The sequence below is a fragment of the Pleurodeles waltl genome, chromosome 5, assembly GCF_031143425.1.
Source record: "Pleurodeles waltl isolate 20211129_DDA chromosome 5, aPleWal1.hap1.20221129, whole genome shotgun sequence".
Classification (NCBI taxonomy): domain Eukaryota; kingdom Metazoa; phylum Chordata; class Amphibia; order Caudata; family Salamandridae; genus Pleurodeles; species Pleurodeles waltl.
The window spans coordinates 779,344,834-779,364,131 of record NC_090444.1 but is presented as its reverse complement, the minus strand read 5'-3'; the positions used below and the strand labels follow the sequence as shown (position 1 = coordinate 779,364,131).

At 42.6% G+C, this 19,298-nt stretch overlaps 1 protein-coding gene across 43 annotated transcripts in view; it reads left to right on the top strand.

Annotated features, from left to right (window-relative positions):
- TRDN (triadin) overlaps positions 1 to 19,298 on the top strand; it is a 1,868,677-nt gene that overhangs the window by 1,279,081 nt on the left and 570,298 nt on the right. For 42 of the 43 annotated variants that reach the window (XM_069234794.1, XM_069234791.1, XM_069234779.1 and 39 more), the window contains one exon: positions 18,223 to 18,249. The exons of the other annotated variant lie outside the window; for it this stretch is intronic. In XM_069234794.1, the coding sequence (XP_069090895.1) occupies positions 18,223 to 18,249 (27 nt within the window). The remainder of the gene's footprint in view (positions 1 to 18,222; positions 18,250 to 19,298) is intronic. 43 annotated transcript variants of the gene reach the window in all.

The window sequence follows — 19,298 nt, the reverse complement described above, 5'->3', positions numbered from 1 at the left end:
GGCCAGGTTGGTCATACAGATCCAGGCGAGCAGAGCTGCTGTCATCACCGTGGGCCTCTTCTGGGGGGGGAAGGGGGGGCTGGATGTTGCTGGCACCTCTTCATTTGTGACATTGGCTGGGTTACCTGTGGGGATGTAAATGCAGTGTTATTGTTTCTGCGTGTGACATATTGAGCATGGGTGTGTTGCCGTCTATGGTTGTTATTTCCCTAGCAGCTTTGCCTTGTGTGAGTTGTTATTTGGTGGGCTGGGAGATTCTCTCTAGTGTGCATGCTGTGGTGATAGGTGTCTATGCAGGTCTGTGAGTGGTGTCCATGCATTGGTAGAGCATGCAGGGCTTGGCATTGAGATGAGTGGGTTGTGATGGTGGGGTGTGTGGGAGGTGTTGGAGTGATGGGAGTGAGGGTGGAGGTATGTGATGGCATACAGGTAAGGGGGTGATAAAAAGAGAGAGTTGACTTACCAGAGTCCAGTCCTCCTGCTACTCCTGCCAAGCCCTCAGGATGCATGATTGCCAAGATTGCCATGTAATTAGTTGTGGGGAAGGAGATGGGGGTCCACCGCCAGTCCTCTGTACAGCAAGTTAGTGTCTTGCTGCAATGGAATGCACCTTCACCCGTAGGTCGTTCCACCTCTTCCTGATGTCATCCCTTGTTCTGGGGTGCTGTCCCATGACGTTGACCCTGTCCACTACCCTCCGCAATAGCTCCATCTTCCTAGCAACGGATATCTGCTGCACCTGTGATCAAAATAGCTGTGGCTCTACCCAGATGATTTCCTCCACCATGAACCTTAGCTCCTCCTCAGAGAACTTAGGGTGTCATTGTGGTGCCATGAGTGTGGTGTGAGTGGTGTGGGTGAGGGTGTGTATGGTGATGTGTTTGGTTGTGTGATGTGGGGTGCGTGGGTGGTGTATAGATGTAGGTGGTATGTGGCTCTGGTATTGTCTGTGGTCGTGGTGTCTGTCTCGTGCCAATGGTTTGTATTCGTAAAGGGTTGTGGGTGATGTGGGTGTGTGTTTTATAGTGGTGTGGGTGTGGTGTGTGTATGTGTGTCAGGTGTGTGTAGTTTAAATTGTCCAATGTGATGCTGTTTCGTTAGTGTGTGTGTATTTTGAGTGCAGCGGTATGTACTGCCAATGGTTTACCGCCATTGAATGTCCGCCGTGGTGATTCATGGGTCATAATGTTGTGGGCGTAGTTCTATTGCCGTAACAGTGTGGGTTTTGATACCGCCACTTTATCACTGACCTTTGGGTTGGCGGACTTGTGTGTGTGGCTGTATAGTGACGGATTAGTATGTGTGTGTCATAATATGGTCAGCGGATATCCGCCGCCGCCGCGGTATGTTGGCGGCAGTCAGCATGGCGGTAAGTGGGATTTACCGCCAATGTCATAATGAGGGCCAATGTGTCTTACTGCAGTGTAGAGCTTATTGGAAGTAAGATATAATGTAAAAACTCAAGACATACATAAAAGGAGGCCTTTCAAACATTTTCAAGAGTAGGCTGTCAAAGAGGTACATAGAAAGAATTGCATAAATTAATCCCTTTGGGTGATAAAGACGAGACATGTTACCTTTGAATTGTATAAGTATGTCTGTAAAAATACTGCAATACATGATAGGTTACTCAGAGGCAAAAACGTTTCCTTACTACTAAGAGACATGGCAATGCTTTCATAGACCAGAAACTAGCCTGATTCCAGCATTTTTGGGCCACCTGAATATTGAGAATAGACATAGTTCCATAATGGGTGTTCCAGTGATCTGATCACCGTTGTAATAGTTATTTTAGGGACCCGGCCTCTCTTGGTGAGTCTCAATGAGAATTGGGCAGCAGGCCCCAATAGATCCTGGGGCACCAATTTCACAGAAGTGTTATAATCAGTGCATGTACACCCCCAGCATGCCTCAGGGCACATACATGTATTCAGATTCCCTGCACCAGTACTCTGGTGTGCAGGCATGGGACTGGCCTTGAGGTAGGAGGGGGCCCCACCAGACCTGCAACAGCTGATATGATAATAGAGGTTGCCTGATCTGATTTATTTAGATACAGTGCATTCCAGCACATTTAGCTTTTTTTAGATTTCACAGGGAGTGGTGCAGAGGGAGTAGAACTTAAGGGACCACTAAAGAAGAGTGGGGTAAAAGAAGAAAGAAAAGAAGTGGGTGAAAAAAACACAGGAAAGGGCCAGGAAAAAGTAACACAATAGGAGAAGGATATACGGTGGAACAAGAAAGAGAAACAACATAACGATGAACAAGGAGGGCATTGAAAAAGTAAGCAACATGAACTAGAAAATAAAGAGAAAAGAGAGGAAAAAGCTGAAGAAGAGTAAAAAGAATAAGTGAGTGATTAGAGAGACTGAGGAAGGGGGTAGATAGAAAAGCATTAAATGGATGAGGAGATGGGAGAACAACGGGGTGGAAATTGAGAGGTGAGAAGGAAAGACGTGCAGAATAAGGAACTTGGACACCCATAAATTGCTTTAGTATAGGAGATGCAATGACACCGGAGCCTAGGGTATAATGTGAGCAGCTCATTTGTAGCAGTATTTCAATACTGGCTGGAGGGTCGAGTTTCATTGCTTGCACTGGGGCCCAGGACCCCCCGGCTAAAACCACTGCCACTGTTGGAGGGCTCATTTTGGAGGCTGCAGCGACGTGCATTATTGCATTTGTTGCCATGCAGCAAAAGAAGAACCACCTCTGCCACTGATGTTCTAATCCACTCCTGCTGGGTGAGACTATTCCTCTTATGTCAGGCAAGGCTGGAGCCTTACTAATGAATGCCTTGCAAGGACAGACGTGCCTGGTTCACTATTTGCTTTCTGCATTGTTACTGGAGCTGGCCTGTTCCTACACACTTGCATGGGCTACACAATGCAGTTAAAGCAAAGACAGGGTATGTAACACAGAAGTCAATCAGAGGCAAGAAGCTGTCCGACACACAGCTCACAATGTGTGGCCCAGTCTACACATCATCTGCTGTGAAAGAAGTAGGGGGTGAGGGTTTATGCGCACTGTTTGCCTTGGAAGCTGTTGAATTTATTACAAAGACTGCTCTTCAAAGAAACCTTAGTGATAAAGTAAGTACAAATGAAAGCATTGTTGAAGTTCATGTGATCAGTCTCTAATTCTCTATGACAACGAAAGCAGGCACGTTGAGCTCTCACGTGTATATATGCTCCTGGATGGAAGAAGGACCTGCTTTCTCTGTCTACTGTACCTATAAGATTGCAGATGACATCCTATTGGACAGAAACAGCAGTATCTTTGTATCCTCTCAAGGCAACTCTCTCACAGTAGATGTTGTCAACATGTGTGGGCATATTGAGGCTATGGCTTAGAAGGACAATTGCTTGATTCACCGTTTTAATTCCTGCTGTATGGATCCACCACTTTTTCCATTACAGAAGACTCTCCTGAACGTTTTTCCACATTTCAGGATGAGATGAAAAATAAGTAAACTCTAGTGGTGATGGAGATATTGGGGATCTTTCTACTTTAGGATTTCTCTTGATCCATCCACTGGGTAAAGCCTCTACTCCAGTCTGGGGCCTGCCAATGGCATTTGTGATTCTGCAAGAATCTCTTGTTGAAAGACAGGATCTTGGGTCTAAAGTCCAAAGGATATACCTTCATCATAGGACCTCTTCTAAACTCTCCAGATGAAGCCCTCCAACACACACTCGATGTACATGGGAAGGTTGGCAAATATTTCACCCAGACTATGACTAAACATGACTGCGTGCAATCATTTGTAAATTTTGAAGGTGCTTAGCAGGGCCTCAAACCTGCCTCTTTGGTATTTTGTAGTTAGCTCTTTTAATCGCCTTGATTCCATACAGCTTTCCAAATATGGCCTACTCAGAGTTGATTTCACTAAGGATATTTCACAGTCTTCTATGCTAGCGCACAAAAAGTAGGCATTCAAATACTTGGACTAACCGTATGCTACGTTGGGCTTAGTCTTGTATTTGGGTCACACTATTTTTGGGGATGACATTCATCCAAAATTGCAGAATGCGGATTCAATTGTGAGGATGCTGATCGTGTGTGACAGGGATCAAGTGAGATCTTTGCTAGGTTTGGCAGAGTATTACTCAAATGTATTTAAAATGTTGCCAGTGTTATATAACCTATTTTAGATGTGGCATTGTTTAGTCAGAAGAGTGTAAGCAAGCATTGAAGAAGATCGAGCTAGAGCTTGGCAAGATGTGGAACTTGGGAAATTTTGATGTGTTCAAATGAACTATTGTAACAACTTCTGCGATTCTGAAAGGTTTAGGTGTGGTTTTGTCACATGTGGTGGACAGTGAGGAGGAACCCATAGCATGTATTTTTTGATCAGAGAAGGGGGCTGAGGAGATGTTTTCTGTGCTTGAGAGTGAGGCATTGTCCTCCAAGTGGGCTATTCACTATTTAACTTCTTTCTGTGGGGTTTTTATTTTGTTTTAGGGGACTGACCATAGGCCAATGGTTAATATTTTCTTTTATGAAAATATTGATGGTACCACTCAAAGAATTAAGCGTTGGGTAGAGACTTTGTTGGAATTCAATTTCTGCTTGGAATACTTGCCAGGTGGGGAAACTGTCCCAGCTGTTTGTTTGTCACAAGTACCTTTGCAGTACAGGTTGTAGAAAATTCTGATTTTCATGTATTATGGGCCAAGGAAGCAGCTTTGGCTTGTGAAAAGTGGAAGAGTGAGGTTTCCAATGATGTGGTGTGGAGACAAGTTTAGGATTTTGTTGTGAAGGGGTGGCTTTACTTGAAAGTTGTGCCAGAAGGAGGTATGAGTTTCTGGTATGTAAGAGATGAACTAAACATTGTGGATGGTGTGCTCTATTGGGGAGAATGGTTGGTTCATGAAGGGCATCTTGGCAGAAGTTTAAAAAAGGCAACAGTGAGGGAGCATTATTGATGGCAGGTGACTGAAAAGCAGGTATAAGTTGTAGTGAAAGATTGCCTGCAATGTGCATGCAGTGACAAGTCTGTTAGTTAGAAGATTTCCGCTGTCACTTGTGGAAGTGCCTTGGAGTAAACTTGGAGTAAGCTGAGTTTTGACATTGTGAGTTCTTTTGATGTGTTGCCCCAAGGGGAGAAATTGGTGTTGGTTTTGGTGGATTATACCTCAAAATGAATTGTGACTGGCTTTGTAGGTACTGTTACTATTAGAGCTGTCTTCGAATTCTTGGGTGATGTTTTTGCAAGTGAGGATACTTCCAAAACCATCATAACAGGTAATGGGGTCTAGTTTGTGTCTCAGGAAATGAAAGAGTTCTTGAAAGAACCTCAATTAGTCACTGTTGCACTGCCCTGTTTGTGCCACAAGCAAATGGGCCGGTGGAAGGTAGGAATAGGATGGTGAAGGGGTCTGCCTTGATTACTGTAGAGAAAAGAGTACCCCTAAAAGGAGTGTTACATGAAAAACTGCGGGCCCATTGCTGTATTCCTAATTGTTTTATGGGGTTATCCTCATTCCAGCGCCTCAAGGGTAGAGTGACTAGTACTACGCCTAATCCGGTGTGGCTATGGAGTGGAAAATTTAACCAACAGAGTTTGGGAGTGGAACGTTCATGAAGAGAAAATGATTATCAAAAGAGGTACAAGGTGTATTTTAATAAAAAACATTCCACATTATAAAAGAAGCAGGATATAGAAGAGATTTTCTTTCTAAAACAACCTGGGTGGACACCCAAAGGAGAATCTTATTATAAAAGTCCTGTCCAGATTGTGGAAGTGAGGAAGGATGTTGTGGTGGTAGAGGATGGTGAAGTTTGGAATATGTCTTGTTTGGGTAAGGCAGTGAATGGTTGAAAAGTTGGTGGTGAAGGCATTGGGGATGGTCTGTCTCAGTAACCAAATCCTCCTCTCGGTGAGCATCAGGAGGAGACAGTTTTATCATAGACATTATGTGGTGTTGTGAGGTACTTTTGTATCTGTACTGTGCATCTTCAATTACATTGCTTTGTGATCTTTCTCTTGATGCCAAGATCTTGTTCCTCATTGCCAACATGTGCTTTCATCTGATTTGTTCTTTTATTGAGGGGCTATTTTTCCTTTTCTCACATCTGTTCTTCATCGTTACTCCTTTTCATCCTGATTTGTAGTTACATTCTGATATTTGTTTTTATTGGGTTTTTTTTATTGTAAGAAGGAAGATGGGTTTCTATTAGTTCTTGTGGGTTTTTAGAATGTTGGATGGATGTTTTCTATTTGGCTACCTTTGAGATGTTAAAATGTATGGTTTGAGTTAGTTGCTGTTGCTGCTCTTGGTACTGAGGGGTTGTGCCCTGCTGTTGGTGACTATTAAACCCGGAATATAACAGCTCTCTGGTTGAGACTTCATTTCAACAGTAGGCATTGCTGAGCGCCTTTAAAATGTGCAGACATTGGCAAAGCCAATAGCTACAACCGATCATCTTCACAGTATAGAAAACAACATTTTCATGCTATCGAGATGTCCACCACAGTGCATGACACAAGGTGACAATGCAACATGGCCACCATCTTGATAGTATGAAAATACAAGGTATTAGCTACAAGCGTTGCTTTGCCTTCAGCCAGATATAATCGTTGCGTATATTTATATAAAATAAACATAAAGAAAACGGAAGGAATAAAAATAGCTGTTAAAAATCATGCACTTTGGCGAGATCCTAGCAACATTGTGGTTAAATCAGCAAAAGTTTTTAAAAAACGAAAAGTTATTTTCCTTTGAGACAGCTCTTAGACAAATAAAACGAATCACGAATCCATTAGGAGCTTACTTTCAGGAGCTTTTCAAAACTTTCATTTGTCTGTTCACAAGCTTCTCTTGCACCCTTTTTTCATGTTTCATCCAGTCCAGGCAGAGATTGATGCAAGAAGCGCGATTTTGACAGAACAACGTCATTCGACACATTTTATTCGGTAGCAACCACTGCGGCGGCGTGCTCTCTCCGCAGTCCATAATGACACAGTCCAATGTGCTGTTGCTACGCCATCTTTCTATATTAGTTCTTTGGATTCATCTGATGATAATACGTTATTCTTAAGGGTATCTTTGGACTCATACTGAAATGGTTTCTACATCTCACGCTTGGGTTGAATTCTCCGATTTAGGTGTGTACTTGCTACAATGGGTATGTGGCATTTTGAGCTTTTTTTGCCTGTAGTGAAATGGACTGAGTCTATCAGAGCACACCTCACTTCTGCTTTGAGTGTGGCCTTGTGAGGATGAATGGGTTTTAGAGATTGAGGTAGAGTTTTTTCCAAAGAGGGCACGTGCTTCTCTCGTGGTGAGCATTCTTCCCTGCTGGCTCCTTGTAGAGGTTAAAGCAATGTGAGTCTGTTTTTCAACCTTGTGTGATTGCTACATAGTTAGCTCGACAGCATCCCAGTCCAAGCCTGGACACAAATTCATGGGCGTTGTTACAGATTCAGCTTAAGATTGCCCAAGGCTCACAGTCACCTATAGATTGTGAAAGTTTGTTTGGACCCTCTTCTGGTATCCTTTGTTTGTTATCTGGATGTCGCTTCTATCGACTTCGCTCCCACCCTCTGGGAGTTTTTGAGAGGGTCTGAGGCAGCTGGAAGAATGTTTCAACTATGCTCCTTATCACTGCAATCGTAATGTAACCGTGTTGCATCAGCTAAGTGTTTCCTGGGAGGGTTGTCTGAGATTTGAGACGAGCACGGTAACCAGTTTTAGCTCCCATATCAACTCTAATTTCCTATCTAGGACCAAAGTCTTCCTTTCCATTAAGCTTCTTTCTATAGTATTAAAATAATTCTTCAGTGAAACTAAATACGCCGATTGAAACTCCAGGGTCATGAGTGAGTGGGGATTTACTCTATTGTGTGCCTGGGTGTTCTTGGTATAACAGCGAAACAATCGTTTTCTGTGATCCTGTGATTGAACCCACTGGCGTAACATCAAAACCCAGAGCACGTACGAGGGCAATAGTGTGTTCGACTCAGCGTGGTTTCCGATGTATTTTTGGGTGACACGACTTCATTGCTTACTGCCCAGAAGATCACAAGAACTTATAGAGGAAAGAAAGAGGACTCTGCAAGAAAGCTTGCAATAGACTTGGAATGAATCTTGGAGCAGAGTTCTATATTCATGGCAGTGAGGGGATCAGCATTTTTTGGGCTACGAGTGGAACGTTGCAGATCTGTAAGCATCAAGAGGAATTCTCTGAAAACATGTGAATACAACACATAATTATCGTGGCTCAGACGACTCATATATAAACACCTGGCTTCCCTGACAATCTCTGTCTTCTTTGTTGTGTTTTAGGTGTTATACACAAGTACCGATGTTTGCCCTGTGTGGTTACCTCAGTCGTGCCATATGTCTTACTGATTGTCACTTGTTAAACCTGGCATCCCTGACGTGGTTTTCTACCTAACGTTTTTTGCTGGAGACCTCCTATTGGCTGACTTTGTTGTTGTTTGCTGGGTTTAGGGCCATTTTACCACTGGAGATCAGGGCTACAGTGCTTGTGCGCTCTCCTTAAAACATGGTAGAACTGGCTTATACCAAATTGGCACATTTGATTTTCTTGTAATTCACTAATAAAAAGGCACTACCTGTGCACAGTGCCTGTAAAATAAATGCTACTAGTGGGCCTGCAGGATTGTCTGTGCTACCAACTCAAGCAGCACTTTGAACATGTTTCAGGCCTGCCATTTCCAGCCTGCGAATGTGCAGTTTTAAACTGCCATTTTGGCCTGACAAAATAAACCTATTGTCAGACCCAAACCTTCTTTTTTAATACATATGAGTCAGCCCTAGGGTAGGCCCTGGCAGCCCAGATAATAGAATGCAGTATTTTCTTAAATGTGGGACATGCACTTTTAAGTTTTACATGTCCTGGTAGTGAAAAACTCAAAAAATTGTTTTTCACTCCTGCAAGGCTTATCTGTCCCATAAGATAACATTGGAGTTACCTTATTACATTTAATAAGCTGTAATTTCAAAAGGAAACAGGTAACCAGTTCATGTTGATGTTTTTGGAATTGTAATGGAACATCCTATCTTATGGTGAAGTTGACTTTTAAATTACAATTCTAAAAATGTTCCTTTTAGAAAATTGGCCTTTTCCTGTCTTAGCTATATGGTCCCTACAGTCTGTCTCTGGGTCGCATGACTGGGTATAGTTGATAGTTGGGCTTCGCATGTTCTTCCTAGATCGACACACACAATGGGGAGCTTAGGTATGTCTGGATGGGCCATCCCTGGCACGATGGGAGGGAGGAGCTGGGCCCAGCCTTTCTTACACTTGAACAGGCTGTGTCCTGTCTTCACACAAAGGACTGCATACCACCTGCAGTTAGTCTAGAGCCAGGGCCAGGAAGGCAGGACATCTGTGCATTTCAAATACCTGCCTCTAGAAGCTTCTACCCACTTCAAAGGCACAACTGGATATATGTCCTTGTTGTATTCTTATGTGGGATTCTTATCTTTAGAATTGTGGGGTTGCCTAGGGGATGTTGTTGGAACATGGAATGTGGGGAACATTGGAATGTGGGAAGAGTCAGTTGTTGCTGAAGGAGCGTCTTGGCTGGCAGCACTGCGCTGTTTCTAATAAACTCTACAGCTATATGTCGTCCATTTTTCTTTTAAAACTCAACAAATTTGGCGACGATATTCTGGAGAAAGCACACTTACGGCACGTTCAGCAGCGCAGGGGTGGTGCTGCTTTCTCTTCTGGTCTGTGTGAGACCGAGTGGGGCCTTCTTAGTGTACGGCGTGGGACTCAGCGCGTTCCTGCTGATCGCCAACGTGACAGCGTGTAACGGTATTGTTGGTGTGGTCTATGTTTGAGCCGTAATTTGTGGCTGCCTTGTTAGGCTTACGTTGTTTAACAACGGAAGGCACGCTTGAATGACGCGTTCCCTGCATGCGCTTGGTGTTGCTTAGCAACGTGCTCCGCATCGTTTATCACGCGCAGAGCTATCGCGCTCACTGTAACCTGCGGCCTCTGACAAAAGACTATTACCGTTACTCGCAACAAGAACGTGTTACATTGTTGCTGCCACGTTTGCTTCTTCTTCCAGTACCACATGTCTAATTTAACGCACTTGTCATGTTTTTTCAAGGATTCTACTAATGTTTGCTCCTTGTTTTCCATGTTTCTGCTTTGAAAGGCCATTACTTGCCTAATTTACAATATTGAATATTGTTTTACAGTTCTTCGAACATTCTTTTTTCTATAACAACACCTGTACATTTATTATTAGTTTTTTTGGATCTAAAAGATGCAACTTGAACCACTTGCCAAATTTTTACAGAACAAAGGGGATCCACCTATGCCATGGGCTAGGTGGAAGGAAGAGTTTTTGACATGTTTAAGGGCTATTGATGAAGATGGAATGTCACAAGAAAGGAAGAAAAATATATTGCTGCATTGTCTGGGATCTGAAGGTCAAATGGTTTTTAGGACCTTGCAGCAAGCATCTATACAGGATGAGAAGTTTGATGTATTTAAGGATGCGCTAATTAAACTTGAGAACAGATTTAATCCAACAACGAGCATTGCTTTGAACAGGTTCCAATTTTACACTAGGACTCAACAAGTGGAGGAAACTTTTGATGAGTTTCTCACAGCGCTGAGAAACTTGTCTGTGCATTGCAACTTTGGACTTATCACAGATGAGATGATTAGGGATCAAATCATTGTTCACGTCAGGAGCAGGCGGATTCAGGAACAGTTGTGGGTTATGGGAGATCCGAAATTGCAAGATGTGATTAATACCGCCAAAGCTTTGGAACAATCTGAAAAGTGGATGAAATCTGTCCAGGAATCGTCAAAGGCCAAGAACTTTCTCCATGATGTAGTAGGAGCTGTGGGGGGTAATTCTTCGGGTAGTAATGTTCCTCCTAAATCTGTTGTATGGAATAAGAGGGAAGACAAAAATGAGAAAAATGATCGCTTATCTTGCTATCACTGTGGGAGTCAGAATCCTCTGGCAAACTCCCAGCAGTGTCCAGCCGTAGGTAAAGAATGCAAGAAGTGCGGCAAGCTTGGACATTTTGATAAGGTGTGTAAAGAGGTTAACAGGAGCAACATTAAGGGAAAAGTTTCATATGTGAACGATGATGGAGAAAAGGGTGTTGTATTATCAATTAAAAACAATGGGGACTGAAATGGTTCTGTGAGACAACCCAAGTGTTTGGTACTTATTGAGGGTCAGGAGCTTGAGGTTATGGCTGACTCAGGGTCACCCTGGACCAATATTACTACTGATTATTTTAAACAGAAGTTCAAAGATGTGTGGAGGATGTCAGATTTGGTTTTTCCTGATATCATTGCAGAAGGTTTTGATGGAACGGCTATTAATATCAACGGTTATGTAGATACTAAAATTGAGTTTAAGGGTAGGTTGGCTAATATTAAATTGTAAGTGGCTGAAAAAGGGGTCAATGTCCTAGGTTGGAGGGACCAAGCCAAGTTGGGTATTATTCTTAATCCCAGAGCTTGTGAGCCAGTGCTGATGATTGAAGAAAATAATGAGATGGATGCTATTGTGCTAAAATTCCCACAAGTATTTACAGATGTGTGGCGAAAATTGAAGAATTATAGCCACAAAATCAAACTTAAAAGTGGTGCAAGGCCGGTTGTACAAAAGTTGAGGAATGTTCCAATTGGTGTGCGTGATGAGTTGAAGACAATTTTAGCGGGAATGGTCAAGGATGATGTTATTGAGGAAATAGAGTCCTCTGAGTGGGTTTTTCCCATTGTCTTAGCTCGTGAATCAGACAAATCTTTAAGATTGTGTGTTGACCTCATGGCACTCAATGCAAACATAATTCTCAATTGTCATCCATTGCCTAATATTAATGAGGTCGTTAGTATGTTGGATGGTGCGAAAATCTTCTCTATTTTGGATTTGAGGTCTGCGTACCATCAGATTGAGCTTACTGAGGATTCCAGGCATCTCACTGCTTTCATCACACCGCAGGGGCTGTTCCAGTTCAAACATATGCTATTTGGTCTTGCCTCTGCAGCATCTGTGTTCCAGAGAGTGATGTTCATACTTTTTAAAGAAATTGATACTTTTGTAAAGTGTTTTCAGGATGAAGTATTGGTTTACTCTATGAGTGTGGAGGAACACAAAGATCATATGCTAAGAGTGTGTGAAGTTATCCGCAAGAATGGACGAACGCTAAAAATTAAGAAATGTCAATTTTTTGCCAAATCTGTGGAGTATTTGGGACACACTATTTCAAGTGAGGGTGTGATACCCAAGCGTTTTCTTGTTTATGCTATTGTTAAGGCTCCAGTCCCAGATAGTCGTGATAAATTGTTATCGTTCACAGGCTTGTGTGAGTATTACAGCAAGTTCATAGAGAATTTTGCCACCAAAATGGAAACTCTGAGGGAATTGACAAGGAAGGGAGTGGAGTACAATTGGTCTGTAAGACAGATGAATGCTTTTGAAATTATTAAGAGAGAAATTGCTGATGTGCCTACTCTCAGACCTTTCAATGTCAAAGCACAGTGCGTTGTTACTGTTGATGCGAGTATGTATGGTGTTGGGGGTGTGCTGTCTCAGAAGTGTGGTAAGGACATCTGGAACGTTAGTTTTGCTTCTCGCACCCTGTCTGATGCTGAAAGAAGGTATGCTGTCATTGAAAAGGAGTTGTTAGCGTGTGTGTGGGCCATTGAACATTTTAGAAATTATATTTGGGGGTCACGTTTTGTGCTTCAAACGGACCACAAACCTCTGGTTGGTATCATGTCACCTGGTGGTGGGTGGAATGCCACTGCTCGCATTGCATGGTTGGTATCAAGGTTCGAAGAATATTCTTTTCAGATCGATTATGTACCAGGGAGGAGGAATTCGGTGGCTTATTGTCTTTCGCGCCTTCCTCAAAGTGAATCTGGTAGTGTGAGTGATCACGTGGCATTAGAAATGTATATGGTTTCTGTGGTGTCTGACTTTATGTCAGAAGAATCGAAGATGGTGGAAGAGACACAGTGGCTAGAATGTGATCTGGTGGATGAGGTGTTGCAAAGGGTCAGAGAGTATGTGAGGTGTGGGTGGCCGAGTGAAGATAAGGTGGATGAGGAAATTGCACCTTTCTTTAGTGTAAGAGAGGAATTGGAGGTGGTAGATATTCTTGTGTTCAAAAAAGGGAAATGTGTTCCTCCAAAAGGGATGCAGTCGATTATACTAAAGATAGCGCATGCAGGTCATCCTGGCATGTCTTCTATGAAGAGGTTGATAAGGACTTGTTTTTGGTGGCCAGGCATGGATAAGTTGGCGTAAAGGACAGTCAGAGAGTGCAGTGTATGCGTCAATGTGGAGAAGATGTTGAAGACGGTACCAGCTGCTTTGTGTCCGATGCCTTGGCCTGATTCTCCTTGGCAGAAGCTTGGTTTTGATATTTCAGGGCCATTTTACTTTTTACCTGCTGAGGCTCGGTATGCTTTGGTTTCGATTGATTACCATTCAAAGTGGCCTGAGGTGAAAATGGTGTCCCAGGTCACATCTAATGCAATCATAGAATTTTTTAAGGAGGTGTTTGCAAAGGAAGGTTTTCCACAGACGGTGGTGTCTGATAATGGTGTGCAGCTAGTATCTAAAGAGATGCAAAGTTTCTTTAGGTATAACAAAATCAAGCAAGTCACAACCTCACTGTATGAACCGCAAGTAATGGATTGGTTGAGATATTCTACAGTGTTTTGAAAGATAGTGTTTGTTGGGCAAGAGGTTTTGGAGGTATTTGGAAAGAAATGTTAGAAGAAAAGTTGTGGTTTTGTCGTATTACTCCTCAGAGTACTACTGAAGTGAGCCTTTTCAGATTGTTGAGGGGAAGGAATCCCGTGTCAAAACTCTGTCCGTGGTGGTTTAAGAAGAAGCAAAATAAAGAATTGGAGAATGTGAATATAGAAGGGGTTAAGGACAGAGTGGGAATGAAGCAACAGAAGTATAAAAAAAGTGTATGATGAGAAGTGGAATGTGAAGGAGCCGTCTTTTGTTGTAGGAGATTGGGTCAGAAAAAGGAAACCTGGGCTGGTAAGAAAAGGTATGTCTAAGTTTGGTAAGGCCATGAGGGTTGTGAAGGTGTTAAAAAAGTCTGTTGTAACTCAAGATGCCAGAGTGTGGGGTGTGAAAAGGTTGGCTAAGTGCGGACCTGGGTATGTTGGTACTCCCATTGAGGATTTTGATGAGGACTGTTGGGATTCTGGGTTTGTAATGAGTGAGAGGAAGGAAGTGCCTAGAGAAGAAGATGTGGGGGATCGTGTGGATGGTGAGGTGAGAGGTACTAATGATGATAATTTTGGAGATGGGGTTGGGTATGAGAGTGTAGAGAATGTACGAAGGGAGGACTCCATTGCCTCCCGGGTCAAATCTGAGGCCCGGCCGAGGTATCTTTCCTCAAAGTTGAAAGGATTTGTGTAGTCTATAGTTTATTTTCTGTGTTTCACTGTGAATCCTATGACAATATTTTATAATCATTGTACATAGAATATATTATTTATTTCTTGTGTTTAAGGGGGAAAATGTGTTGTATTCTTATGTGGGATTCTTATCTTTAGAATTGTGGGGTTGCCTAGGGGATGTTGTTGGAACATGGAATGTGGGGAACATTGGAATGTGCGAAGAGTCAGTTGTTGCTGAAGGAGCCTCTTGTCTGCCAGCTCTGCGCTGTTTCTAATAAACTCTACAGCTATATGTCGTCCAATTTTCTTTTAAAACTCAACAGTCCTTCACCCCAGACACCACCACTTCAGTACATTTCTGGACTTGTGGATACTCTGCTAGGAAGGAGGACTGCTGTGCTGCTAAAAGGACTGCCTCCCTGGTGGGCTGCTGCTCTGAAGGACTGCTGCCCTGCTATGCTGACCTGCTGCCTTCGGCCCCCTTGATTGGATGAAAAGAACTGGACCTGCATCTCTTGAACCCAGAGTGACTCCAAGGGCTAGTTGGTTGGCCTCCTGATATGAAGCCTCAGGGACACAACAGGCTTTCAAAACATTTTACCTGCCCCTGGACTCTGTCATCTGTGAGTTTACCCTGTCAAGTAGGTCCAACCTACTCCTGGCCCCTTGGAAGTGGGCTTTATGTGCTCTGCCAGACTCTGAGGATCCAGTGGAACCAACACATCTCCTCCTCTGCGTGGCACAAACCCAAGCAGAACTGATGCATTCTCAATGCTGAATGAATGAGACCCATCACAATGACTGGCATCGCCTATCAAGCCTCATCAGAACTGCCACTGAGTGACTCATTCTAGGTGTAGACCTTCTCATCCCTCCTTAATGGCAGCCTCGTCACGACGCTAGAACTAATGCATTGCCCCAACTGTGCTGCACCCCCAATGCTGAACTTCGCATCACAAGCCTCTTTGACGGGATCCTCGATGACAACACAGGTCATCGCATTGAAGCCTCACCACATCTTAGAACCAATGCACGTTTTGGCTGAACAACTCACCTTCAACGCTGATCCTCACAATGCTCCTCAAACCAGAATTTAAGGTACTGTGTTTGATGCGCCTAACTGGGTCTCTGTAGCCAGCCAGTGTTACATCTCAGTAGGTCTGTACTTGTGACTTTGTCCCGGTTTGGCGTGACCACATATCCACAGTTGGTGTTTGTTGATTTTTTATGCTGTTTTCACTAGAATCTTTAAAAGTGCATATTTCTGGTACTACTGATTAGATATGTGTCATTTCGGTCTTGCTCAATTTATTAAAAATACTCTATTTACCTAACTTGGTATGGTATCTTTTTTGAGTGATATTGTTCACTTCATTACTGTTTGAAGTGTTATGCAAATACTTTACACATTTCCTCTAGATTAAGCCTGACATCTCTGTGCCACGCTATCAGAGGGTTGAGCAGAGCTTAATTTAGCGCTGGCTTGTTCCTCACCCTGACAAGGATTGTGTTTTCTGCTTAACCAGGGCTCACACTCCAGTCAACTAACAACCTCATTTCTTACAACGCGGAATCAACATAGCCTGTAAATAACTAGCATCAGCACTCCATCAGCATCCCAGCACACAATCTACTAGACCGGCATGCTGGCCAAACTCTGTTAAGGGATTCCCTCAAGGCAGGGGTGCTGCCACTTCCTCTTCCCCACATGTTCATGTCTGCAGCCACGTGATTGGTCTCCTATGCATCCATTTCTGTCAGATTTGTGGGTTCTGTTGTTTTAAAGGTAAACACTCAGACATTAGTACAGGTGCGGCACTCAAGGCTGGGGTGCTCGCCCATTACCACGTGGCGGGCTTGTCTGTTCCAAATGTGATATTGAGGGTACCATTAATTGCATTGATGGCTAATTTAAATACATATTGTGATAAATTAGAAGTTCTGCTGTTTTATTTGATCTCTGTGTTGAATAAACATAAAGTTTCAGTTTAAGGAACAAGCTAATTGAAAAGTTGAGTGTGTGAGGTGCGTGGTTTAGGCATTCTAGATTTGGGAACATTTCTAAAAACTTAGTCCTGGTAGTAAAGAAATACTCTGGGTCATGTTTGAAAAGGTGCCTAGAGGCACTCATTGTATGTTCCTGTAAAGGCATGAAAACTAGAAAATATATTATGAATAAATGGCCAAAACCATGAGAAATCTTTAACTGCAACTACTAATAGGAATTTAACCTGGGCGCTTGCTGGGCTGCTGTGACCTTTCTTGTATGAACCCTTTAGTACCTCAGCAGGACTGTCCATATATCTCATCAGACATTTTCCCTAAGGTTGGAGCTATTGGATGCCGAAGACACAAGGCAGCTGCTTGCTTCTATGTAAATTTCTGCATCTCCCAGACGTTAAAAACAGGAGGCGTTGAAAAGACGTATTGAAAGATGGATAAAGAGTGAAATCAGAGAATGAAAACAGAGAGAGAAGAGAGAAGGAGGGGCATAGAACGAATGAATGGGAAGAGAGAGAGATGGACAGGGCCAGTATGGCTGCTTTAAAATCCCTGTCTGGTTCCATTTTCTACTGCTACTGTGACATTAAAATGTCACGCTTGGGGAATATTACTCCTTCTTATACTCCTCATGCCATGCTCTTAGCAAAACATTCCTTGAAATTGTTTTAATGTCAATTATCTAAGCTCCCAGAGCTTTCCCTAATAACTTGAAAATCCTAAAATGTAAATGTTGTTGTTTTTTTTATCACAGTATCCAAAGTGATCATAATTATGAGCTGGATACTTTCAGGTCTCCTCAGAACTGACACAGCTTTTGAATGTTTAATCCTTTGGTTCTTTCAAAAACTGGAGGCCACTGTAAATTAGTTATGGCACTTGCAAATGCAGTGAAATAATGGACCACTCTCCTTAGCAATTTTTTACAGAAAGCATATCCGGTCCAACTCACATAACACATTGATGAGTATGGCAAGTAGTTCTACAGGAGTATGCTTTTACATACTCCTACAGACCCTCGCGAATAGGGTCTTAGATGTACAGATCTGTACTAGTAAAAGTAAAGATCAAATCAAATCCAATCATTAACATTTATAAAGCGTGCTACTCACCCGTGCAGGTCTCAAGGCGCTAGGGGAAAAAGGGGGGGTTATCGCTGCTCGAACAGCCAGGTCTTTAGGAGTCTCCGGAAAGCGGAGTGGTCCTACCCTAAGAGAGGGTATAGTTCTTTCCATTTGTACTAACAGTATATTATTCCCTGACTATCCCCAATTTATTCTCAGTTTAGATATGTGTGTTCAAATCACAAAGGCATATAAAAGTATGTGAGAGAGAACTACAAGATTACCACTTTATGTACTCCAAAATGCCTTTGAGATTAGGCCCGATTATATTTTAAAGATAAAGTCCCTCATTATGTATGGCCCTGTAAATGGGTCATATTTTACACGCCTCCAGAATTACTGATACTGGGGGTTTGTGGGTACTGGTAACTCTGGGGTTCAGGAAAATCTAGTCTGTTGCATCATTAGATAATATGAATTTTGTTGTGATAGATGTAAGACATAATTCAAAATCAAACTTAGTTTCTATTACTGTGTATCAAATGAATTTTGTCCCGAACTCTTCTTCAGAATCTATTAAACACAGACATTATACAGGGAGACATTAGTGTCCACAGCGATTCCTAGAGATTTGGCCTTCAGTGATCTCAAGTGGAAGTTACATTAATGTTGGGTATTTCTGTGCATATTTTACACATACATAAATGTATGTAGCTCTGGAAGTGTTCATGTTTACAAATGTTTACAAATGTGTATGTTTTTATTGCAGCTGTGTCAAAGGAGGACAAGAAGACAGGTACAGTTTAGGACCATTATTATTTTCAATGGTTGGGAGAAAGACAGTGGTTTCTGAAAAGCTTGAAATATGTAGACTCTTTCCCAGCATTATCATAAAAAAAAATAAGAAAACTGTGAACCTACTGATCATTGTGTGCTCTATATGATCGGATCTGTCATTTTAGCTTCACTGATATCTTAGAATAATGATTGTGTTTATTGGATTTGAATTTGGTGTTTTGCCTGCGTGTAATTGAATTGTTTTATCTTGTTACCACTATATGTGCTTTGAAGATTACCACAATTTGCATTGTTGTGCTTCATGAATGGTAAACATCATCATCTTTTATAACAGCAGGTACCCCCTCTGCCTTCTTTTTCTAGCCTAGACAACCTGCCCGGTACCCTCTCCAGATCAGAAAATAGTCAGTTTGGAAAGTGGGAGACAGTTGGTTGTTGTCATGCGTAGTTGATAGTCTTTATAAGAGGAGGTACAGGACTGACATAATTACTGTATGGCATCACCGGCTTGCCACAGCCAACACATGGGAATACTTTCAGTGATCATATGTTCTTGCAAACAACTGAAAGTCTCTCCTTTTCACGTGATGCTCAGAAGCACAAATTGTGGACATTTTCTGTAAAATCTGGGGTGGTGGCAGGTTGCTGAAATTCTCGTGCACACATCTCTATTGGTAATGTCCACTGCCAGTGCAGGTGTTCCTTCATGATTTCAGTGGTTCTACAATCTTGGTGGTACTTTTCATATTACAGCATAGCTCTAAGTCAGGTAGAATACTTTTGCAAGGGGTTCGTTCCTCGAGTCTGATCTTAAGATATTCAGGCCCCTGTGTATTCCAAAATAAGCTTTTCTGGCACCTTGGCACTAATTTACTGCAAACCATCTGCTTGTAGTGTTCTCCCACAGTCCTGATGATTAGGCTGCACAGTGACTCTTCTGCTTCATTTGTTAAGGTAGCTGCAAAAGGCTATGGCCATCCTGACCACATTGACCCGCACGGTACTCTTCAAGCAACACTGGCTATGTGAGTGTTACTCTATGAGCAG